Source organism: Anabrus simplex, chromosome 5 (assembly GCF_040414725.1).
Source record: "Anabrus simplex isolate iqAnaSimp1 chromosome 5, ASM4041472v1, whole genome shotgun sequence".
Classification (NCBI taxonomy): Eukaryota; Metazoa; Arthropoda; class Insecta; order Orthoptera; family Tettigoniidae; genus Anabrus; species Anabrus simplex.
The window spans coordinates 297,359,057-297,385,783 of record NC_090269.1 but is presented as its reverse complement, the minus strand read 5'-3'; the positions used below and the strand labels follow the sequence as shown (position 1 = coordinate 297,385,783).

General features: G+C 40.7%; 1 protein-coding gene across 1 annotated transcript in view; it reads left to right on the top strand.

Moving 5' to 3' along the window:
• LOC136874503 (phenoloxidase-activating factor 2) overlaps window positions 1-15,321 on the top strand; it is a 54,653-nt gene extending 39,332 nt beyond the window's left edge. Inside the window, exons 4-5 of the mRNA XM_068227819.1 lie at window positions 7,891-8,054; window positions 14,863-15,321. Coding sequence (XP_068083920.1) covers window positions 7,891-8,054; window positions 14,863-15,081 — 383 coding nt within the window. The 3' untranslated portion in view covers window positions 15,082-15,321. The remainder of the gene's footprint in view (window positions 1-7,890; window positions 8,055-14,862) is intronic.
• Window positions 15,322-26,727: the final 11,406 nt, after the last annotated feature.

Sequence of the window (26,727 nt, the reverse complement as noted above, 5' to 3'; positions counted from 1 at the left end):
CCTCATTGGGTGCGACAAGTGGCCCACCAAGTAAGATGGGGAGTGAATGTTTGGTGTGGAACCTTGGGGGTTGCCTAATTGGACCTTATTTCTTTGAGGGCCATTGGACGGGCGCACGCTACCATTTTCGGCGTCAGGAACTCCCACTGCTGCTGGAGGATGTGTCCTTGCACGATCGTTTGACGATGTGGTTGCAACAGGATGGAGTTCCACCAGATTCGACTTTGCCCGTTCGTAACCATCTGAACGAGGAACTGCCAGAGAAATGGATACGGCGAGGACGCCCTGTTTCTTGATCCGACAGATCACTGGTTTTAACGCCGTTAGACTTCTTTTAGGGACATTTGAAGAACTGTAACTTTATTAATTGTCTGACTAATTTTACACACATATGTAAAACTACATTTAATATGGGAAATCATATTACTTGCGTTTAACATGAAAATTATGGAAATTAATATTCATTAAATAAAATACACACTCGTCTAACCTTGTACTCACACTTACTTGTTACCTGCTTACTTACACATACGTTATTTGAAGGGCGCCAGCTGTCACTCAGTACAGCAATAATAGAATGAGACTCTTGACCATCTCTAGGGTGTGGGGTAATAAGCTTACTGTTGACAACATACCATATAAGTTCTGGGAAAAGGAGATTGGCGTTCGGTTTCCCCATTAATTTTGAGGTTAAGATATTTTACTGTCAATGAAATGAAACTATGAATTCGTTTGATAGAACAATATATATTCTTTAAATAATATATCAAAAAATAGTGAGTCTTGTTGCGATAAAAGAGATGAGAATATGAAATTATGACTTTGCAACTGACAGAAACTAGGCATGAATTTGAATTCTTCTTGACCGGACATTTAACAATTTATACGAAATATTTCCCTCACTGATTCACTTGACTGTACCTTCAACACTTTGAGTGTAATTACGACGTAATCCATTGCTCTGGTGTTTACTGTAGATGTGTCACGCCTAACGTGGTGATACATCCTTGCGACTGCTTCTTCTCCATATCATCTGACTTCTTTGTAAGTCAATATGGTATGACCTCTTGGCAGGTCCAGGGTTGCCCTCTCTGACTCCTTGGTAAGCCTTGCGTCCGCGTCTTCCACTAAGTGACGGACCAACCATTTGGTCTCACTCTCTCAATGACCAATAATGGCTCACTGAGTCTTCACCATCTCTCGTTCACACTGGTTGGCTGACCAACCAAGGCCTCTTGATCTAGTAGACTACTTCACTGTACTGCATCCGTATAAGTAATGACTGACGCTACAATGTGCACCCACTTTATATAGACTTTGGTTGACACAGCTACGTAATCTCCAAAAATAACAATGACATACTCCCACCTACGCGACAGATATTACATACAGTGGTGAAATAGCCCCGCGGCGATGACACCGTGCGCGCATATTCTAAATAAATACGATGACATAGCCATGGAGTGGCGATGACTTGGCAGAATCGCCACTGGTGTCGCAATATAACAACGTCACTTCCAATCTCTGATATATACAACAATTCTCACTGTACAGGTATTGAGTGTTATACTACACATACGTATATATGTATACATCTAAGTGCAATCTTGCAAGCAACAGGCAATTGCAAAATTGAATAAAACGGATAATTACAATAATAGTACAATATCACAGATAAAATAATAATAATACTGACATAATAATAATAAATAATAATAATAATAATAATAATAATAATAATAATAAAATACAGATAAAATCATAAAAATACAGATATCATCTTGTAACGGGATTTGAACCGTTACAATTCGCCTCCCTCATAAATAAATCGAAGAACAAAGAATCGATTGATTTATGAACAAAATTATATATATAACACTGACACAGATAAACACTTTAAATGAGTATACAACAATAATTTTCTTTTTCAACATCCATACATTTTATAAAATATCACAAATATGAGAATTCTTCTCGCACATTGCCATCGTAGATAACTGTCCAGTGTCCCATTCTCTCTCTTTCTCTCATACAAATCACAAGAGTATAGCACTTGATTTAACACACACAAATAATTTTCAATCAATATACAACATTCTTCTCCTTTTTTTTAATATATCAAAATATTTTGTGAAAATTCACTTATATGAGAACTTTTCTCGCATATGGTTATCGCAGATAACTGTCCAATGTCCTGTTCTCAGTTTTGTCACACAGAACATGACAATGTAGCACTTATTCTTCCAATGCACCAATACGACACTTGGTTCACACGCTAATTCATGTATGTTAATTTTATTTTGCCAGTTTCTTACAAAAATTTAATCATCTTACTCTTATTTCAACAAATCTCACGTGAAATACTTCTTTACATATATAATACTACAAATACCGACAATATCCCCTTCCTGATCTTTTAAGGAATATGCACACTTCCCGATACGGTTCACAATAGTGAAATACCCCTGATACAAAATAATAACTTCAACATATTTCCCGCCTCTGCAGATGATGAAAATGGAACTCTGAGTAGCACTCTGTCACTCAAACTGAATCAATTTTGCCCTTATTAACTTACATATCTCAATAGATCACATCCTCCTTGGCAACAACAATTAAAGGATTAATACTATGGCTACAAGATGGTTCAATTATTCCGTAATCCAGCATAATGTTTATTTGTTCTTAAACGTCACTAGCATTTTTAAGTTGACTGGGGTACTTACCTCCCACAAACGATGAATGGTCATGTACTACAAATTTATGTTCAAATACGTGTTCTTCCTCACTAACCACTAAATACATCTCGATGCTTACCTAACATCGAACCCAATTACTCCTCCTGTAATTCACCCAAATTACCTCACGTCACTGCCTCATACCGACGATCCCTCAGATCCTGGTCGTATAGACACGTAACACACCCAACAACACATTTCCTCTCACTAGGAACAACTTCACTTACCTCTCATATATTTCAAAGAACACACGTCACCAACACACTTACCTCAGACCATCATAATTAACACGTACTTCTTTGCTAGTTTCCTCATAGAACAAACACACACTACCTAAATCAAAGTCTACTCTACTTCCATGATTTGCAACCAAGTCAGCTCCTAAAACAACTGAATACACAAGTTCTGGTACAACAAGGCATGGCTTAAACTTACAATTATCTTCAATTGACTGGTACCGCTATCATTTTATTTACTCACTTTGACTTACCCAACGGCTGTTATAAACTAGTACCTTCTTCACATCACAATTTCCATCATTGGAGTTACTACCTCACTACTTACATCATATTCTCGGTATAACAAGTACTTACATCACTTTAACAGATCACGTCTTACGTCTAACTTACTGCTACTATTAATTACTTCATTATCTACGACTACGGCACTACTTAAATATTTCACTTAACATTACTTAGGTCACAATCACACTGTACTCTTAAATCTACTTTCACTAGACAACTACTTATACTACATCCCTGTTCAACTTCTACCTTCAGCCTGTCCACTTAACTTACCCGATTCCCTGTGAATCTGAAATACTCTGGCTTGATAACGACACCTTGATAACATTCATATTGAGACTATCATAGTCTCTCTGATAACTCAAACCCGTACGCCTCCCATCTTCCGATTCTCTCTGATTACTCCCCTGACCTTCTCTCTCATAACTCAGATACATACGCCTCCCATCTTCCGATTCTCTCAGATTACTCTTCTGATCTTCTCTCTCATAACTCAAATACATACGCCTCCCATCTTCCGATTTTCTCTGATTACTCTCCTGATCTTCTCTCTCACAACTCAAATACATACGCCTCCCATCTTCCGATTCTCTCTGATTACTCTTCTGACCTTCTCTCTCATAACTCAGATTCATACGCCTCCCATCTTCCAATTCTCTCTGATTACTCTTCTGATCACTATCACCATCAACACAACTATTAATCCTCTGCGGATCATGATCACCCCCTCTCCTCTGATACACGGCTAACATTTTCCCCCTTCTCTCTACAATATTACTTTCCCTAGACATCATGCGCTCTCTCTCTCGCGCGCGTAAACATTCTTCCCAAAGCCTGTCAATGAGCACTTTAATCTCTCCTAAATTAGACATATTATTCCAGTATACTCGAAACCATATTCTACTTTCACCGACAAAAACATTCGACAAGATTTCCACCACGTATTCCCATTCATTAATGTTATTCTTCGACTTACTTGCAAATCTTTTCTCAACTACTTTTACAAACTCTATAGGATTAAACTGTTTTCCAGAAAACTTGGTTAAATCACGATCCCTACTGAACAAACCACTCACCACTATCATTTCTCCCGTCATCTCACCTGCAAATTCAAATTCCTGCCGAATCAATCCCTGGCAGTTCACAACTTCTTCTTCTTCTTCTTCTTCTTCTTCCGCTGCTCTTTCAGCATTCTCTTCCACTATTCTCACGTCTTCCTGCAATTCTTCCTCTCTCTCTCTCACCTGTTGTGATAGCATTTCCTGTTCATTCCGTAGTTCAGTGACCTCCACAAGTTTGCTTTCAATTTGTTCAATTCTACTAATCTGTTCCCTCGTATCTTCCCTAACTGCATTGTAAATTTTGTCCAATCTTTTCTCGACTACCTCATGAATTTCTTCCCGATTACTCGAAATCTTATTACTTAACAGTATGATCTTGTTTGTACATGTTCCTTTGACATGCTCAATTTGAGTATGAAAACCGCTCCGACTCAACTCCCTTTCTCCTCTAAGGTCAACACACACTTTATTAAACTTATTTTCTAACTTGTATATTTGACCCGTTACCTCTACTATCTTAGTATCTATTTTAGAATCTAGTGATTCACTTAACCTATCTAATTTCTCATTAATCGCATTAAAACGTTCGTTACAACTACTACTAATTTCTTTCATCTGTTTCATATTATTTTCACCACTAGTATCAATCTTTTCCTCCATTTTTCTACAGCTACCAATCACTTCTTCCATCTGTTTATTATTATTTTCATTACTACCAATTAATTCTTTCATCTCTTTCTTATTATTTTCACTACTACCACCAATTATTTCTTCCATTTTATTACTTAGAGAGTTAATCTGTTTATTACAATTTTCATTATTATTACTAATTAATTCTTTCATCTCTTTCTTATTCTTTTCACTACTACTACTAAAGAATTCTTTCATCTCTTCCATCTCCTTCTTATTATTTTCACTAATCTTTTCACTGAGCTTCTTATTTTCATTACTGAACTCGGTAAATCTGGCCATCAGCAAATTTAAAATATCTTGGTTCATTCCCCCCGCGATTTCTTTTTGAGTTTCAGTATGCTTCTCAATTTCTGCACTTTCCTGAATTATCTCAGAACCTTCCATCGTGCTCACCTGCTCCCTATTTTCAATCTCACCTTGGATGTCCGCAGAAGCAATGACTTCGTCGTCACATGACTTGTTATTGTCTTCCTTGTCCATCTTTGGTTCACTAGTGATAGTACGCGATCTCAAATTAATTTCCCTCTTCAAATCCCTTGACATATCCCCAAAATACAAATATATATCACAAAGTTACACTCCTAACATTTACCGGTAATAATTCCGTTGGCTTAAATTTGCATACTCCTCCCAAAATGAACCTATGATATGCTGTCATTCAGACCAAATTCTGAATTTCTTCGTGCCCCACGTTGGGCGCCAATTTGTAACTTTCCTAATTGTCTGACTAATTTTACACACATATGTAAAACTACATTTAATATGGGAAATCATATTACTTGCGTTTAACATGAAAATTATGGAAATTAATATTCATTAAATAAAATACACACTCGTCTAACCTTGTACTCACACTTACTTGTTACCTGCTTACTTACACATACGTTATTTGAAGGGCGCCAGCTGTCACTCAGTACAGCAATAATAGAATGAGACTCTTGACCATCTCTAGGGTGTGGGGTAATAAGCTTACTGTTGACAACATACCATATAAGTTCTGGGAAAAGGAGATTGGCGTTCGGTTTCCCCATTAATTTTGAGGTTAAGATATTTTACTGTCAATGAAATGAAACTATGAATTCGTTTGATAGAACAATATATATTCTTTAAATAATATATCAAAAAATAGTGAGTCTTGTTGCGATAAAAGAGATGAGAATATGAAATTATGACATTGCAACTGACAGAAACTAGGCATGAATTTGAATTCTTCTTGACCGGACATTTAACAATTTATACGAAATATTTCCCTCACTGATTCACTTGACTGTACCTTCAACACTTTGAGTGTAATTACGACGTAATCCATTGCTCTGGTGTTTACTGTAGATGTGTCACGCCTAACGTGGCGATACATCCTTGCGACTGCTTCTTCTCCATATCATCTGACTTCTTTGTAAGTCAATATGGTATGACCTCTTGGCAGGTCCAGGGTTGCCCTCTCTGACTCCTTGGTAAGCCTTGCGTCCGCGTCTTCCACTAAGTGACGGACCAACCATTTGGTCTCACTCTCTCAATGACCAATAATGGCTCACTGAGTCTTCACCATCTCTCGTTCACACTGGTTGGCTGACCAACCAAGGCCTCTTGATCTAGTAGACTACTTCACTGTACTGCATCCTTATAAGTAATGACTGACGCTACAATGTGCACCCACCTTATATAGACTTTGGTTGACACAGCTACGTAATCTCCAAAAATAACAATGACATACTCCCACCTACGCGACAGATATTACATACAGTGGTGAAATAGCCCCGCGGCGATGACACCGTGCGCGCATATTCTAAATAAATACGATGACATAGCCATGGAGTGGCGATGACTTGGCAGAATCGCCACTGGTGTCGCAATATAACAACGTCACTTCCAATCTCTGATATATACAACAATTCTCACTGTACAGGTATTGAGTGTTATACTACACATACGTATATATGTATACATCTAAGTGCAATCTTGCAAGCAACAGGCAATTGCAAAATTGAATAAAACGGATAATTACAATAATAGTACAATATCACAGATAAAATAATAATAATACTGACATAATAATAAATAATAATAATAATAATAATAATAATAATAATAATAATAATAATAAAATACAGATAAAATCATAAAAATACAGATATCATCTTGTAACGGGATTTGAACCGTTACAGAACGTCGTTTTCACGCAAGCGCCGGAAAACCACGACCAGCTCCGGCAACTCATCACGGACGCTTGCCGAGCAATTACACCTGGAATGCTTCAGCGCGCAGACGATCTGTTGGACACCGGGTCCGAATGTGCATCAAATTGAGCATTTGCTGCGATAAAGCATTGTCAGGGCAGTTGTGTTCCTATTATTTCCGGTCTGTATGTGTCCGGCCTGCTAACTAATCAGCCCTTCTTAGGGCCACAAACACATTCATTCACACATAATTTGCATGCAAGCGGGTATTGAACTCACATTGCGTGTGGTAAATATTAAACAAATATTTCGAAAATTTGTAATCTTCGCCCCGGACTCGAAACTCCTACCTGACATGCAAGCCCACTCCGCCACGCCTTTACCAACCACACTATGGTTCAGTACGGCATACTGGGCAGCTTATAGTAAATCTTAGGTTTACTGCGGTCACACTATCAATTTAGTGTTTCGCTGGCGTGTTAGGTTCATATGATCCAGAAGGCACACGCGAGTATAATATTACGGCTTGCTATCATGGTGAGGCGGTAGATACCAAGATATCCGGTTGTGTTGTCTGAGCATACCGGCAGGACAGGTGTTTTCAGGAGGGTATGAATTTTGTGGGTTGCATAAAACTACATTGGAAGGGGTGGCTGAATCACAGAAATAATTATTGTGTTTACCTATTTATTCCCAGGTGATAGAGGAGAGCTACAGACCACACTGAAGCAGATCGAAGTGCCCATTGTTCCACATAATGTCTGCCAGAGCAGACTGAGGAAGACATATCTCGGTCACTTCTTTGAGCTCGACAAGAGCTATATATGCGCTGGTGGAAACGACAAGAGAGACATGTGTAAGGTAAGGTTCTAGTCTGTTTAAAAATATTTTTAGTAGAACATGTTTTTGAGGACCATCTTTTTACTACCCCATCGAAGTGTTCACAATTTTATGCCAGTCGAACGTATTATATTTTTCATACTGATTTGATCTTTCTCATGCTACTGCATGATAATAATAATAATAATAATAATAATAATAATAATAATAATAATAATAATAAAAAATGTTAAAAGACCTGTCGAATTATACCAAACCTTTAATCGTAAACTTTATGTCCAAATACTTCAAAGCACTTCCCAAAAGGAAGAGATCACGGAGCTCTCCTAATAATAATAATATTATGGGTTTACGGCCAATTTAACTAATGCAGCTAGGACGAAAAGCCAGCACCCTAACCATTTAGGCATTCCCCTATGATTGGGGTCGGTAGAATAACATCCACGGTATCCCCTGCCTGTCGTAAAAGGTGACTAAAGGCGACCACGGGACTCTCAGCTGAGTCCTGGCATTGCTTCCACTTATTTGTGCCAGAATCTTCACTTTCATCTATCCTATCCGACCTCCCTTGGTGAATTCTTGTTCTTTTCCGATCGCGACGGTATTAGAGCATTCAAGGCCTAAAGAGTCTTCCATTTCCATGCCCTTCGTGGCCCTTGTCTTTCCTTGGCCGGCACCTTCATTTCTCGGAATGTCTGGTCCCTTCCAATGTTTTCTCACTGATATTGTTAATAGAGCAAGGTTGCCCAGTTGTACTTCCTCTTAAAAATAATCGCCACCATCACCATCTAACCATTTAGGTATGAAGCCTAACATAATAATGTCTGTTAGGTCATCAGCCCAGAGGCTGGTTGAATCCTCAAATAACACCAGCAAAGGCTATGCGGTTACCGGGAAGCCGCAACAACGGATGGCAGCGCCAAAATGAGGCGTACTAGGCAAGATGAAGAATGAGGTTCTTATTGCTTTCCTCACTGGGCCATAAAGTTCTATTGCAGCACGATTGACCCTACGAGCAACGCCGTTCATCACAATCAGATGCATTTGTTGTGCTCTGAATAACTCAGCACCACACATACCTCAGCAGCTTCCACATTGTCACAGCCATGGACAAGACTGAACTTAAGTGGAAGCTACATTCTGCTCTGGCCTGTGCCAAGAGACAGATGCTAATGTACTCCATCCATCAAGAAATGGCATCATACAGGCAAATAAAAATTAAAGAAATAATAAAAATGAAATATTAAATTTGTAGTTCCAACACAAAAAAGGCAAAAAAGCTATTTTAAAAAATAAAACGCAGTATTTACCTTAACTCCATTCGTCATCGTCACTGTGTGTTAGGTGAATCACAAATCCATCTTGGTTGCTATCCGCGTCCTGTTTCTTGTACTTTTCTTCTATCTTAATGGTGTATCAAACACAAGCAGACCAGCTCTCGGGACCGGTTGTTTCAGCTCCTTCGCGCAGAAGTTGACTCAAAGTTGGGGTAACATTGTTTTATCTAACACAGGGCCTCTCAAACGCCCAAAATCTCACGCGTGCAAACTAAGGCGCAGAGTACCTGTGCACAGTGCATCGGTCCCACTCGGATCAGCTCGGGCCAAGGCTTCGTCTCTGTGCTACTCGGCTAAACTCGGTTCAACTCGGGTCAACTCGGGCCCGGATTTGGAGCGCTACGGAGCAAGTGAGGAAGAGGGAGACAGGCGGAGTGAGCGAGACAGGCAGGGGGAAAGAGAGAGACAGCGCTATTGCTCCAAATCGAGGAGTGGGGGGTCTGCACTCTGGTCAACCAAGCGAAGTCGTCTTTTGCGCCGTGCACAGTGCATGCACCAGGTTTTTGCACCCTGAGAGGCCCTGATCTAACACCATATGACCTTGCCGCGGTGGAGCGGCTTGTGCGTGCCAGTGAAGCAAATAGTCGAGCCAAAGGTGCAACCATATTGGATGGGTATCTGTCGAGAGACCATACTAACGAATGGTTCATCGAAAGGGGGGTAGCAGTCTTTCGGAAGTTGCAAGGACGGCAGTCTAGATGATTGATATGGCCTTGTATTAATACTTAACATAGCTTAGCTCTTTTGATACTGCTACACGGCTGAAAGCATGGCGAAACTACAGCCGTAACTAACCTCCGACAACATGCAACTCTCTCTGTAAGAATGATGTATTACTGATTATGGCTTCCTGCCGGGTAAAATATTCCGAGTGTAAAATAGTCCCCTGTTCGGATCGCTGGGTGCGGAATCAACACAAAACCAAACAGAGGAAATGCAGGAGTTGATTTAATAATGAATAAAAAAATAGGGCAGCGGGTAAGCTACTACAACCAGCATAGTGAAAGGATCATTGTTGTCAAAATAGACAGCAAGCCGACGCTCATCACAATAGTGCTTACTATTTCAGCGGATGATGAACAAATCGAAAGAATATTTGGAAAGATATAAGATTTAATACAATATGTAAAACGTGACGAGAAATGATTTAATTGTGATGGCAGACTGGAATGCAGTGGTAGACCAAGGAAGAGAAGGTAATAGAGTAGAATAATTCGAATTGGGACAAAGGAATAAAAGAGGGAATCGACTGGTTGAATTCTGTATCGATCATAATTTAGTCCTTGCTAATACTTGGTTCAAACACTACAAACGACGGCTGTATACGTGGACGAGAACTGGAGACACTGGGAGATTTAATTATGATTAGGCAGAGATTGAGAAACCAATCAATGGATAACTCAGAAGATACTAGACCTGATTGATGAACGACAAAAGTACAAGAATTCAAAAAATGAGGAGGGCAGAAAAGAATACAGGCGATTAATATGTGAAGTGGATAGAAAGTGCAGGACATCTAAAGAATAATGGCTGAAGGAGAAGTGCAAAGATCGTAAAGGTTGTAGGAAAGGAAAGTCAAGGAAAAACTTTTAGTGAAAGGAAAACTAGGTGTATGGATATTAAGAGCTCAGATGGAAAACCACTTCTATGAAGAAAAGACATGGCATAAAGATGGCAGGAACATATCCAACAGTTGTATCAAGGTAAAGGCGTAGATGATATGGTTCTGGAACAAGAAGAGGCTGTCGATGCAGATGAAATGGGAGACCCAATTTTGAGGTCAGAATTCGATAAAACTTTGAGAGACCTAAATAGAGAAAAGGCACCTGGAATTTATGACATTCCCTCTGAATTACTGACTGCTTTAAACAAACCAGCACGTCGAAGATATTCCATTTAGTGTGTAAGATGTATGATACAGGAGAACTGTCATTCGATTTTGGTCAGAATTTTGTTATACCTGTTCAGAAGAAAGCCGGTGCTGACAAGTGTGAAAGCTGTCGACCCATTAGTTTAACATCACACACCTGTAAAATTTTTACCGGTATTATTTACAGAAGAATATAAAGACAAGTTGAAACTGAATTGGGAGAAGGCCAGTTTGGCTTCAGAAGAAATGAAGGAACACGTGAAGCAATCCTGACTTTACGTCTGATCCTAGAGGACCGAATAGAGAAGGGCAAGCTCATGTACATGGCATTCGTAGATCTAGAAAAGGCATTCGATAATGTTGATTGGACCAAACTATTTGAGATTATGAAGGTAATCGGGATCAACTACCGAGAAAGAGGAATTATTTACAATCTGTACAAAAATCTGTCTGCAGTGATAAGAATCAGGCTATGGAAAAGAAGCAGCGATACAGAAAAGAGTGAGGCAAGGCTGCAGTTTGTGCCCCTTCTTGTTAATGCGGTAAAGGAAATCAAAGAAGAATTTGGACAGGGAATCACGATCTAAGGAGAGGAAATTAAAACCCTGAGATTTTTCAGAGGATATTGTTATTTTATCTGAATCTGCAGAAGATCTGTAGAAATTGCTGAATGGCATGGACAGGGCCTTAGGGAAGGAGGACAAGATGAAAATAAGTAATTCTAAAATAAAAGGAATGGAGTGCAGTCGAACGACCTCAAGTAATGTAGGAAATATTAGATTAGAAAATTAAGTATTAAAGGAAGTAGATAAATATTGTCATTTGGGTATTAAATTAACTAACGACGGCAGAAATAAGGAGGATATAAAATGCAAACTGGTGCAAGCATGGAAGGCCTTTCTTAACAAAATAAATGTCCTCATTTCGAAAATTGATGTAGGAATTAGAATGATGTTTTTGAAGACTTTCGTCTGGAGTGTGGCATTATATGGAAGTGGACCTCAACTAGCTCAGAAAGAGAATCGGAGCTTTGAAATGTGGTGTTACATAAGAATGCTGAAAGTGTGACGGGTAGATCGAATTAAGAAATGAAGAGATACTGAATCTAATTGGCGAAGGGAGATCGATTTGGCTAAATTTGATGAGAAGGAGAGATAGAATGAGAGGACACATCCTTAAGACACCCAGGATTTGTTCAGTTCGTTTTTGAGGGAAGTGTTGACATAAGAGCGGTAGAGGTAGATCAAGGTTTGAATATGATAAACAGATTAGATCAGATGTAGGATGCAGTAGTTACATAGAAATAAAGCGGTTAGCACAGGCTAGGGTGGCATGGAGGGCTGCATAAATCCAGTCTATGGACTGATGAATCAAACAAGAACAAGAATAACAACAACATGACTGCAGTTGATCCCAGATCATTTTTATGGGGTTTAAAATACAGGGATATGGAGAGACTCGCAACATTTCGTGTCTGCGTGAGGCTGCGATCTCCTCTGCAGCGTACCTTTTACTTATATTAGCTGATTTGAATTCCTGCAACAAAAGCTGATTTGAATTCCTGCAACCAAACTTCATTGATGGGTATAGGTTTGGGCACGGGAAAGTTATTGAACTCCATAAACTTAATAATGCCCTGTTCGTGGAAGGAAACCGAATCAGCTGCCGCGAATGGTGGCTTACGCTGTCCATCACAATTACACATTTTCGGTCACGTGGTAGGTTCTTTAAAAAGTGGGACTTAAAAAAACCACTTGAGCTGTCATTTCGTTATGGCTATCAGCTTCGCAGTCTCCAACGTTTTTAGGGGACATATAAAGACAACTCTCTACCAATCCCTCACTGCCCCCCAGAATGCAACACCATTGCCTCGCGATGTTGGTGCCTTCAGTATACAATTACAAGTTTCATAGTCCACCCTTTCTTCACATTGTCATGAGTGTCATGTCAAGATTCATCTACATTAGGTAGACAACTCTGCATCCCTCGAAGCGCAACTTCCGGAGACGGTTTATGAATTTATATCGTCAAGCTACTATTCTAGCAGATTCCATTACAGTCTGTTTCTTTTTCTTCAGAATGCGGAAAAAACCCAGGTTTTATTAGCAGCTCTCGTACAGTGGGCTTTTCATAAGGAAAGCCAACACAATTTTCAAATGTTTTAATAGTTACTGTACGGTTGGTGACATATTTAGTAAACAATTTACACATGTCGCGTCGCACCGAGTCATAGCAAAAATCATCAATTTTGTTAAAAATAACACTGTTCTTACCACACATTTTCGGAGCTGTAGGACCTTTTTTTTTGTTATTTGCTTTACGTCGCACCGACACAGATAAGTCTTATGGCGACGATGGGGCAGGAAGGGGCTAGGAGTGGGAAGGAAGCGGCCGTGGCCTTAATTAAGGTACAGCCCCAGCATTTGCCTGGTGTGAAAATGGGAAACCACGGAAAACCATCTTCAGGGCTGCCGACAGTGGGATTCGAACCCACGATCTCCCGAATACTGGATACCGGTACTGGACGCACTTAAGCGACTGCAGCTATCGAGCTCGGTAGCTGTAGGACCTCTTTGTACGATTATCCTAATAATTTTCCTGTCAAGTTTCAAAATTTCAGCTGTCTCCGAAACATAACCCTTGCCTACGTTGTTCTTCGTATCACGTTCATATGTGTTTACATACCAGCCGTTGACTTTGCTTACTTAAAGCGTTAGTCGCCGTTCTTTTCTTCGCATAAATACTACTTAGCCTACTACACGACTGAGTTATCTCTCGCAGGCACGCAGCCACTGCTACACGATCGAGTATCACTGCTACTGGTGCTCAGTTGAGGATCGTTTGCGTGCACTGGTTGATTTAATTCAAGATTTTCCGGTGCGTTAATTTCCAATTAAAAAAAAAATTGTTGCCTTTTTAATGTCAAACTAACACATCGAAGGTTTCGGCGACGGAAGGATGGAAAAGGGATAGGAGTGGGAACATAGAGGCCATGGCGTTAATTAAGGTACAGTCCCAGCATTTGTCTGGTGCGAAAATGGGAACCACGGAAAACTTCTTTAGGGCTGCCGACAGTGGGATTCGAACTCACTATTTTCCGAATGCAAGCTCACAGCTGCGCGACCCTAACCGCACGGCCAACTCGCTCGGTAAATTTCCAGGTTTGATTGCCGCGGCCTCCACGGTTTTGCATGAAGCTAACTGAAAAGCAATACACTTCACACATATTAATTAGTAAAATAAATATTTCAAGACGTTCGAACAGATAACAAAGCACGCGCGAATTATCTGAGCTGAAAAAGAAAGAAGAGACTGACGTCTATTGTAATAGGTGTAATAGGTGTATGGGCGAAATAGCTGAAGGTTTATGTTGAGGAATGGGAACTTTTTTAAAGTCCACTACTGTTATAAAATCAACCCCTGCTAGTCAAGCAAGGGCCCAGGAGATCAAACGTATGCCGAACTGTTTGAGAGGAGATGGGTATCCGTTGCCCGTCTCAACTATACCATAGCAATGAAACTTTCTACGCTGGGCTCTATTAAGTTGTTAGTTTTAAACTACCCATGTGACACTGCTATGTCATTTATACTAATGATGGTGAATTGGTCTCTTCTTTTGTAGGGAGACGCTGGTGGTCCTTTGGTCTGTGAACGGGATGGCTCCTATTACCAGGCTGGAGTTGTGTCCTGGGGAGTCGGGTGCGGGCTGGGTAAACTGCCTGGAGTCTACTCTGATGTAAGTCTCTTCAGCGAATGGATTCGCAAGACTATTGAAGAACGAGGAGGTGACGACGACGACGAAGATGAAGAAGAAAAAGAAGAAGAAGATTACGAGGAATAGGAGAAAAAGATGATGGTGAAGGAGAAAATAGTAATGAACTTAGATATTTAGAAGTCTGCTAAATATAAATCTGTAGATAATGCAATATTGTACAAAATGAGACACACTTGATAGAAATTATAGACACTGCTTTCATATCTGCTTGTAATTCGTCAGCTCAATCTAGTTTTATCAATTTTATTGTTGAAACGGTGATAAAAGTTGATATTTTGTACAAACTAAGCAAATAAATCTTACGGAAGCAAATTAATCACGCCTTTTACAACGTTTACGAAGTAAATAATAATAACAATAATAATAATAATAATAATAATAATAAATAATAACAATAAAACCAAACTCCATGGCACAGTAGCCTCGAAGGGCCATGACTTACCAAGCGACCTCTTCTCAGCTCAAAGGCCTGCAGGCTATGAGGTGTCGTGTGGTCGGCACGACGAATCCTCTCGGCCGTCATTCTTGGCTTTCTAGATGAGGGCCGCTATCTCGGACCCTGAGCCAGCCCCCAGATCCAGGTAAAAATCCCTGAGCTCTCCAGGAATCGAATCCATAACCTCCGGGTAATAGTCAGACACACTACCCTTACACCATAGGGCAGGCAAATAATAATAATAATAATAATAATAATAATAATAATAATAATAATAATAATAATAATAATAATAATAATAATAATAATGTGAAATAGATATTAATTCAGCAATTTTTATTTCCTTGTCTACTTTCTTCTAGCTCCTGTCGCCCCGACTCAGAGAGCTCTTATGACAACGATTGGAAAGGGCTAGAACTGGGAAGTAATAGACCATGGCCTCAATTAATTTACTGCCCCAGCATTTACCTGGTGTAGAAACGGGGAACTGTGGGTAACATCTTCAGGACTGCCGGCAGGGGGATATAACTGGAGTCCTCCAGAACCTGGCTTAGACTCGGTTCGACTTCGACGAACATGATGTGACGTTACATATTGTGCCTATAAATCTGAAATTAGTTCTATGAGCTATTCTAATACTAAATTACTCAAATATTGCACATTTTCATTGTGTTTACGAACATACTTATATCAATGACTAGTGTATAGTAATTGAAACAATTATTCTCTCAGTCCTAAAGGCAATTAAAGCAGAAAACACACCATGCGGCATGACTAAGTTGTTGTTGTTTTTGGTACGATTCTAAATCAAACAAGGGAAACTAGAAAAGAGACATTTCACATTGACAGAAAAGACCTAACGTAAGCAGGCTCGGCGTGGTATTTTTTATTCGTGAATGGAATAGAGGCGTAGAGTGCCGGCCTGGTAGACATGGTCGTTAAGGCGTCAACTCTATATTGTCTCACACCATGGTTAGCCTGCTTGGGTACCGTTGGTGAAAAAAAAAAACGCCATCAGAATGCTGCCCGACGGAACAGAAGATGTGGTGGTATACAATTTCCTTCACGTCGCACCGACACGGGCAGAGATAGGAGACGGCTAACAGCGGGAAGGAAGTGACCGTGGCCTCTATTAAGGTAGGCCTATAGCCCCAGCACTTGCCTGGTATGAAAATCGGAAGCCACGGAAAATCATCTTCAGGGCTGCTGACAATGGATTTCGAACCCACTACAGTATCTCCCGAATGGAAGGCGACAGCTACGTGACGCAAAGCGCTCAGCTACTCGTTCGGTAATTCAGTTCCAATCTTATCAGGAGTAAGGGTACATGACCTTGTTGGTGGTGATTCTTCCGTCGGATGGTGACATTAAGCGTTGATTAGACCCGTTGCAGTTATTTAACAGGAGTACTGTAGGCTATGTGACGATACCGGGTTTCACTCTCTCCCTACCTCATTATCAACATCATCATACTACATCTAGATGCGGAGATCACCAATGGGCGTCAAATACTGTAGAAAGACGTGCACCAGGCCAGCCAGGCCATACGATAAATAAATAAGTATGGAGAGGTGTACTGCTTCACAGAAACGTTTGGCGGTTTGCCTATATAGTCGGGCGTCAGACTATTTTATTTAACCCAATCGCATCCTTTGACGACCCTAGCTCGCGAAAGTTATTCGTGGCATATGAATCCAATGACGAGCTCACCTCGTGGCGATGTACTGCTGTATATCAATACATGTAATTCAGTTACTAACTCACAGACGCCACTTGTATGCATTCTGAGCTGAAGTTTAGACATGTGGCTTCGGTTATATCCCGCGCTCTAGGTTATCACATACTTCTGGAACAAGAGATAAAATAATCTTTGTTCATCTTATTTCGCTCACGTCAGTTGCAATCATGGCATCAAGCAGATGTGTTGGTGTTGATGAAGATGGAATACGAAAGCTAATACATTAATAAGATATGAAGACTTTAAATGTATAATGGGCCAAGCGACAAAAAAGAGTTATTGATAAAAATGAGATTTTCTGTGTAACTTGTTTCATACTCTCAGCATGCAATTTTAAAAATTGTATTAGATAAAGTAACCATTATATATAATTATCAGCCGGGCTGAGTGACTCAGACGGTTGAAGCGCTGGCCTTCTGACCCCAACTTGGCAGGTTCGATTCTGGTTCACTCCGGTGGTATTTGAAGGTGTTCAAATACGTCGGCCTCGTGTCGGTAGATTTACTGGCACGTAAAAGAACTCCTGTGGGGCTACATTGAGGCACCTCGGCGTCTCCGAAAACCGTAAAATTAGTTAGTGGGACGTAGAGCCAAACACGGTATTGTTATTATTACACATTTATCATGGTAGTTTTTACTAAGCACACATACAAAAACATGTAAAAATATTTAAAGTGTACTGTAGTATGAAATGTGGCTTTGTTTTACACGACTACGAAATATAATGGGCTATGTTATGAGTAGAACATATTGGATGGAAATGAATAAAAATATAAACAGATTATTTTCTGCTACATACAAGCACAACTTAATAAACTACGGTATACTTTAAATTAATCATTAATTAACTGCTTATAAAAACAAACAAAGTAAATTACTTGCAGTAATTTTATATTTACTGCGCCATTATTCTGCTAAATGTATAAATCAAATATAATATGACTGCAGAAGGTTTTTTTTTTAAAAAAAAGGTTTACTTTTATCCTTCATATCCCACAAGTCCCTCTTCTTCTCAGTTGAGCCGGGTTGAGTGGCTCAGACGGTTGAGGCGCTGGCCTTCTGACTCCAACTTGGCAGGTTCGATCCTGGATCAGTCCGGTGGTATTTGAAGGTGCTCAAATACGTCAGCCTCGTGTCGCTAGTTTTACTGGCACGTAAAAGAACTCCTGCGGGACTAAATTCCGGCACCTCGGCGTCTCCAAAAACCGTAAAAGAGTAGTTAGTGGGACGTAAGGCAAATAACATTATTATTATTACTTCTCAGTTGAAAGTCTGCTGATGCTATTCAGAGGCTGCAGAAAGGAGGCAATATTGTTCCAACTGACTTTCTTCCTGAAAACCTCACACTCGGCCCGCTGTGTTTAAAAATAACTGAAAGTTGTGCGAGTCATCACTATTCCAGGTTCGTCCTTAGACAATCTGACCCACTGAGTTGTTACAGGAGTTTCTTTACAAGCAGTTTTAAAGTCATGGAAGACAGATGGATCCATACAACATATAGATGGGAAATTCTTGAGGAAACAATAACTTTCACCAGATCGAATTTACTCGACAGTTACATTCACAGTTACGTTTTTCAATTTGACAACACTGTTTAGGAACGTGTGTCCTGAAACTAATTGTTTTATAACAATATTATCATGGTAGTCGCCCTTGTGGTGTAGTAGTGATTAGTGTGATTAGCTGCCACCGCCGGAGACCCGGGTTCGATTTCAGGCTCTGCCACGAAATTTGAAAAGTGATACGAGGGCTGGAACGGTGTCCACTCAGCTTCGGGAGTTCAACTTAGTAGAGTGGGGTTCGATTCCCACCTCAGCCATCCCAGAAGTGGTTTTCCGTGGTTTGCCACTTCTCTTCCAGGCAAATGCCAGGATGGTACCTAAGTTAAGGCCACGGTCACTTCCTTCCCTCTTCCTTACAACCTTACAACCTTTTATCACTCCTCTCCTGATTTGGTCTTCCTTTTGAATGTCATAAATATCAATCAGTATCAAAAAACCAACATTATTATTAATCAATAATCCCGAATGGATGATGATAATAATAGTAGCCTACGTTTGACCTCAATATATCAATCTATATATTTACCGGGCGAGTTGGCCATGCGCTTAGGGACGCGAAGCTGTGAGCTTGCATCTGGGAGATAGTGGGTTCGAACCCCACTGTCGGCAGCCCTAAAGGTGGTTTTCCGTGGTTTTCCATTTTCACGCCAGGCAAATGCTGGAGCTGTATCTTAATTAAGGCCGCGGCCGCTTACTTCCCATTCCTAGGCCTTTCCTGTCCCATCGTCGCCATAATACCTGTGTCGTTGCGACGTAAAGCAAAACTGTAAGAAAACAACTCCGATATATTTAAAACAGAAGGCCATTTTGGGGGCAGTCTGCCTGCGCTTCCCTATTGAACCGATTTCCGTAATTATTTTCTAAATTACCGTTGTATCAAACGGAATCCACTCAGCCTCGGGAGGTCACCTGTGTAAAGGTGGGTTCGACTCTCACCTCAGCAATCCTCGAAGTGGTTTTCCGTGGTTTCCCACTCCTCCTCCAGGCAGGTGCCGGGATGGTACCTAACTTCAGGCCACGGCCGCTTCCTTCCTTCCTTCCTTCTTCCCTGTGAATCCATTCTAAACTTCCCCCACCCCCATAAGGCCCCTGTTGAGCATAGCAGGTGAGGCCGCCTGGGCGAGGTACCGGTCCTCCTTCCTATTTGTATCCCCCGACCCAAAGTCTGACGCTCTGAGTCCGAGGGAAAAACCGACCCTGGAGGGTAAACAGATTAGGAAAGAACGAATGAATGAAAGAAAGAAGGAAAGAAAGAAAGAAAGACCATTTTATCACCACAACGTTTTTTGACTGATTATTGAGTTTATGTATGAGAAAATGTCATTCATAATATGAACACATGTTACGAGTTTACTTAGTTTGCCAATTGGCCAAGAGGTTACGCTATGTCGCTAAAGTGAGCAGTGAGTTCCCGAACTTCCCGTTATACCCATAAGCGGTAATGTCTGATTCAAAGAACAGAGATTGACTTCAGTTTTTTTATGGTTCTCCTCGTGCTTCTCGGAGAATTACCGTGTAAACTCCTTGCTGAGTCTCATTGTATGTGAATCATGTGAATCGAGGATTCCGTTTTTTAGTTGCAATTTTTATAGAAATGCCGCTGTGTATTAGCCTACAGTTTACGTCGTGATAGTTGGAACTCTTTTGTGAGGATATTACGCAGCATCTACACGAAGATGGGTATTAAAACAATATAACTAGAAAGGGCCAAGACTTGTAACTCCATTGTGAGGTTATTTTTGCCGTGGAACGGCATGTTGTAACCAATTTTGGTGAATTGCATTCTTCTATATATATATTTGGCATAGGTGGAATAAATCCCTTTACAACTACTTCTGCTATAACTCTAAATGAACTGTAGAAAACCGAGTGAGTTGGCCGTGTGGTTAGGGGTGTGCAGCTGTGATCTTAGATTCGGGAGATAGCGGGTTCGAGCCCAACTGTCGGCAGCTCTGAAGATGGGTTTCCGTGGTTTCCCATTTTCACACCAGCAAAGGGTGGGGCTGTACTTTATTTAAGGCCACGGCCGCTTCCTTCCCACTCGTAGCCCCTTTCCTATTCCATCGTCCCCGTAAGATCTATCTTTGTCTGTGTGACGTGAAGGAACTTGTCAAAAAAGAAAAAAATAATTGAACTGTGGAACGGTGGAAAACGTCATGTATAAAATTCCTGGATAAATTTAGTCTGTGGACCGCATGATATGTAGACATTGTGCTAAGACCGATGAAAGCGAGGACCTTACTGTGTAGACATTTCATTTTAGACGTTTTGACACTGTACCAGAAAATTTAGATTCTACCTATAGATATTACTTTCTTTCTTTCTTTCTTTCTTTCTTTCTTAATCTGTTTTCCCTCCAGGGTAGCTTTTCCCTCGGACTCAGCGAGGGATCGCACCTCTACCGCCTCAAGGGCAGTGTCCTGGAACTTCAGACTCTGGGCCGGGGGATTCAACTGAGGAGGATGACTAGTGCCTCGCCCAGGCGGCCTCACCTGCTATGCTGAACAGGGGCCTTGCGGGGGAATGGGAGGACTGGGATGGATAGACAAGAAAGAGGGAAGGAAGCGGCCGTAGCCTTAAGTTAGGTACCATCGTGGCATTTGCCTGGAGGAGAAGTGGGAAACCACGGAAAACCACTTCCAGGATGGCTGAGGTGGGAATCGAACCCACCTCTACTCAGTTGACCTCCCGAGGCTGAGTGGACCCCATTCCAGCCTCGTACCACTTTTCAAATTTCGTGGCAGAGCCGGGAATCGAATCCGGGACTCTGGGGGTGGCAGCTAATCATACTAACCACTACATTACAGAGGCGCTCAGTTAATTATATCCCGATCGTTTATCTCAAAACTTTGAAAGTTTACAGATGTAAAAATTGGTATTTAGAAACTTCATTAAAAATAAAGAAACACGTATTTTTTTTGTTTTCGGAAAATCCCAATAGAACGGGTTAAAAAGGGTGAAAAAGGGGTTGAATGCCTTTAATCAGGATACTGGTACTTATATATCAGAAACTGAAGATATTATAGAACCGAAAATTGGTGTTTTGGATCTCCTTTAACAATAAGGAAACACGTATATTTTTGTTTTTGGAAAATCCAATTGATGGGGGGGAGGGTGAAAAGGGGGGTGAATTTTTAAAATGAGTGTATCTATATCTCAAAACTTTAAAAGTTTGCACATGTAAAAATGTATATTTAGAATCTCCTTTAAAAATAAAGGAACACGTATTTTTTGTTTTCTGTAAATCCGAATAGGAGGGGTGTAAAAGGGTGAATAATGGGTTGAATACCTTTAATGAGGATACATATATCTCAGAAACTGAAGATATTACATAACTGAAAATGTCTATACGGGATCTCCTTTAAAAATAAAGAAACATGTATTTTTTTGTTTTTGGAAATTCCAATAATGGCGGTTAAACAGGAGTGACATATTGGGGTGAATTTTTTGAAAGACTATATCTGCAGAATATCTGAGAAACGTAGAATGTTACAGACGTAAAAAGTGGTATTTGGAGTCTCCTGTAAATGTAAAGAAACATAGGTGATTTGTTTTTGGAAACTCCTCTTAAGGGGAACTAAAAAGTGGGTGAAATTTTGAAATGAGATTTTATACAGTATATCTCAAAAATTTAACATGTTACAGAAGTGAAAAATGGTATTTTTTTATGTCTATTAAAAATAAAGGAACGTGTATTTTTAGTTTCCGGAAATACCACTTGGCTAGAGGGGGGGGGGTAAAAATGACTGAAAATGGTGTTGAATTCTTTTAATTAGGCTACTGTTATCTCAAAAATGAACATGTTACAGACGTGTTATTTGGAATCTGCTTTAAAAGTAAAGAAACACGTATTCTCGGAAAATCCAATGAAGGGGGCGGGGGGAGGTGAAAGAATTGAAAAATTAATTGACTTAATTGTATGAGAATACTTACATCTATTAAAAACTAAAGTTGTTAGGGCCTACAGACGTGAAAATTGGTATTTGGATAAACGCGTTTTGGGGGGCAAATAATCTTGGGGGCGGGAGTGAAAAGAACTTGAATTCCTTTCATGAGGACACATGAATAAAAAACTGAAGAAGTTACAGAGTTACAGTCGTGATAATTGTTATTTAGGAGATCCTTTACTATTAAAGAAACAAGTATTTTTTGCCGGAAAATTCACTAAGGGGGGTGAGGGGAGGAGTGTGAAAGTGAAAAAAGTGAATTATTTTAATCTCAAAACTGAAGGTAATAGACGTGAACATTAGTGTTTGGAATCTCCTTTAACATGAGGAAACACGCCTTCTTTTTTTTGGGGGGGGGGATAAATAAACTAAATGGCGGTGGGGTGTAAAAGGAGGCGAGACCAATTGATTTCACTGTTCATAATGTATTTATAAGGAGCCTCCGTTGCTCAGGCGGCAGGGCGCCGGCCTCTCACAGCTGGGTTCCGTGGTTCAAATCCCGGTCTCTCCATGTGACATTCGTGCTGGAGAAAACGGAGGCGGGCCGGTTTTCTCTGTCGTCATTCATTCCAGCAACACTGTCCAATATAATTTCATTTCATTTGTCATACATTAATCATTGCCCCAGAGGAGTGCGACAGGTTTCGGCTGCCGGCACAATTCCTATCGTCGCCGCTAGATGGGGGCTTTATTCATTCCATTCCTGACCCTGTCGAATGAGTGGAAACAGGCTGTAGATTTTCGATGTGCTTATTCTGATCATAAACCGATCATTTTTAATATTTCCTGGGTTCGTTTTCAAGAGCCATCTTTACCTTCGGAGATCGTTCTTAGACTACAGTAGATTCTCCTCGCATATAAATAAAAATTTAAATACATTTGACATAAACGATAGGAATGAGATTGACCGTCCAATTTTTCAACTCCATAATAAGGTCAATAATGCACGGAAGCATGTTATTCGTATGGCCAGAAATCCCGCACACTTGCCTACGCGCGACAATGGTGCTGGTCACATTCTCAAGAATGACAATGGCAACAGATGTAATTTACCCCAAGTAGCGGTCTTGTATCTTGCTGTGGGGTCCAGAAGATCTATAATAATAATAATAATAATAATAATAATAATAATAATAATAATAATAATAATAATAATAATAATAATAATGTTCTGGACCGTCGTCAAATGTGCGGACCGCGCTGGAAACGGGTCCTGGACGGGTAATGACTAAGAATGCAGTCCGGCCGCGGGTTCAGTATCGCCAAGGCACCCAAGACGACACCACGCCGGATCTCCTGAAGTATTTTATCCATATTAAAAATGCTTATAGGAAAAGATGGCAAAGATTTAGGGACTCAACTGACCGGGTAGAATACCTGGACTTAGCTTGGGAAGTACGAAATCGATTGCTGGATAGAAAGATTGAAAAATGGGAGTAAACTTGCCATAATCTATTAGAAAACGAGTCAGATCACGGATTTTGGCGGATTCTGTCAGAAAACGAGTCAGATCGCGAATTTCGGCGGATTATATTTAAAACAATAAGCATTCAATTCTAAATTTCAGTATAATACCGTAGCGAAGCACGGGTATCTTGCTAGTTTAGAATATATGGAAATGATAACTCAAGTTTTCACTAGATAGGGAACCTAGGATTTGAGAACACAGCTAAAGGAGACATGGACTTAAACATGTCTATCACTGTTGATGTATTCTGGGTTATGTCATTATGTCATTGACCTGAGCTCCTCTGCCCGAAGATGATGGCTTTCTTAGGGAGTAAAGTTATTTCTCGCCGCCGACATACTGCCCGTACCGTTTGCTTTATTATCGTAGCAGGATAACCTGGCCAGGAAGATAAGGAGTACCTTAATAAAAATAATAATAACGTTATTGGCTTTACGTCTCACTAACTACTTTTACGGTTTTCGGAGACGCCGAGGTGCCAGTAAATATATCGATACTTGGCTGACGAATTTGAGCACCTTCGAATACCACCGGACTGAGCCAGGATCGAAACTGCCAAGTTAGGGTCAGAAGACCAGTGCCTCAACCGTCTGAGCCACTCAGCCGAGCACGCGTGTCTTAGCAGAGACACCCGTAATGGACTATCAGAACTAGAAAGGAAATTTCTAAGGAAGATTATGGAACCTACAAAAGTAATAGCCAACGAATTTACATTTCGCATGAGTCTGAAACAATCTGAATGTTCTGGTACAATGTCAAAACATCTAAAATAAAATGCTCACATAGTAAGGTCTATGCTTGAATTAAATTTCAATCATTGGCCGTCATTTGAAACCGTGGTATTTATTAAGGTACAGCTCCGGTATTTGACTGGTTTGAAACGGGAAACTATGGAAAGCCCTCTTCAAGCCTGGCAGTGTTGATTTGACACACCATCTCCTTTATGCAAGCTCACAGCTACACGGCTCGTACGACGTAGCCAAATCTCTCGAATTTAGGCCATTTATATTTTACTTCTTTTACCCGGAGAACCCGGGTTCGATTCCCGGCCAGGTTAGAGATTTATACCTGACCTGCAGGCTGGTTCGAGGTCCACTCAGCCTACGTGATTAGAATTGAGGAGCTATCTGACGGTGAGATGGCGGCCCCGGTCTCGAAAGCCAAGAATAACGGCCGAGAGGATTCGTCGTGCTGACCACACGACACCTCGTAATCTGCAGGCCTTCGAGCTGAGCAGTGGTCTCTTGGTAGGCCAAGGCCCTTCAAGGTGTGTAGTGCCATGGGGTTTGGCTTTTTTATTTTACTTCTTTGTATATACTCGAGTAAAAATAACGCGTTGTGCTTTAATTTGACGTTATCAGGTTTCATGCACGAAACGAAAGCTCCATTATGCTCATACCAGGTCATGCTAGAATTATCAACTACTTTTTGTGTTGTTACCACGATCAGAAGGCCAGATCGATCATAATAACGCACCTCATACTCACTACAATGAATATTTAACAATGTTTACGAAGAAAGCGCGATCAATCACAAGAGAGTGGTCAGGATCAACACGCTCCATTAGAAACGGCCCGCTGGTCAATTGCGTGGGTGAAATGCATGCCACGATAAGAAAGTGTCAAAACCTTCAGAATGTCTTTGCGATCTTCCTTCCTAAGCCATGCATAAAGCCTGCCACCACTTGTATTACCCGTAGTAGACCCGTGAGTACCACAGATAATAATAATAATAATAATAATAATAATAATAATAATAATAATAATAATAATAATAATAATAATAATAGTCGCCTCTGTGGTGTAGTGGTTAGCGTGATTAGCTGCCACCCCCGGAGGTCCGGGTTCGATTCCCGGCTCTGCCACGAAATTTGAAAAGTGGTATGAGGGCTGGAACGGGGTCCACTCAGCCTCGGGAGGTCAACTGAGTAGAGGTGGGTTCGATTCCCACCTCAGCCATCCTGGAAGTGGTTTTCCGTGGTTTCCCACTTCTCCTCCAGGCAAATGCCGGGATGGTACCTCACTTAAGGCCACGGCCGCTTCCTTCCCTCTTCCTTACCTGTCCCATCCAATCTCCCCATCCCTCTACAAGGCCCCTGTTCAGCATAGCAAGTGAGGCCGCCTGGGCGAGGTACTGGTCATTCTCCCCAGTTGTATCCCCCGACCCAAAGTCTGAATCTCCAGGACACTGCCCTTGAGGCGGTAGAGGTGGGATCCCTCGCTGAGTCCGAGGGAAAAGCCAACCCTGGAGGGTAAACAGAATAAGAATAAGAATAACCGCTCCTCAGTTTGCAGCTGGAACTCGACAGTCACGTAGCGCATTCTGTTTATCAACAGGGATACAATATAAGTTGTGCTAGTGTTGCAGAATAATTCAATTACTGTCTGCGGCCCGTCAGAATCTTTAAACTCATTTTGCTGTAGATTACATTTTAGCTATAGAGAACATATACACGGTGAAGTGATAAGGCTTACTGCCGTTTGTAGCACAGTAACACTGAATTTTATTTAGCAGGTATTATAGGCAGAACACGTACTTTTCAAACATTTTTTGACCCTCCA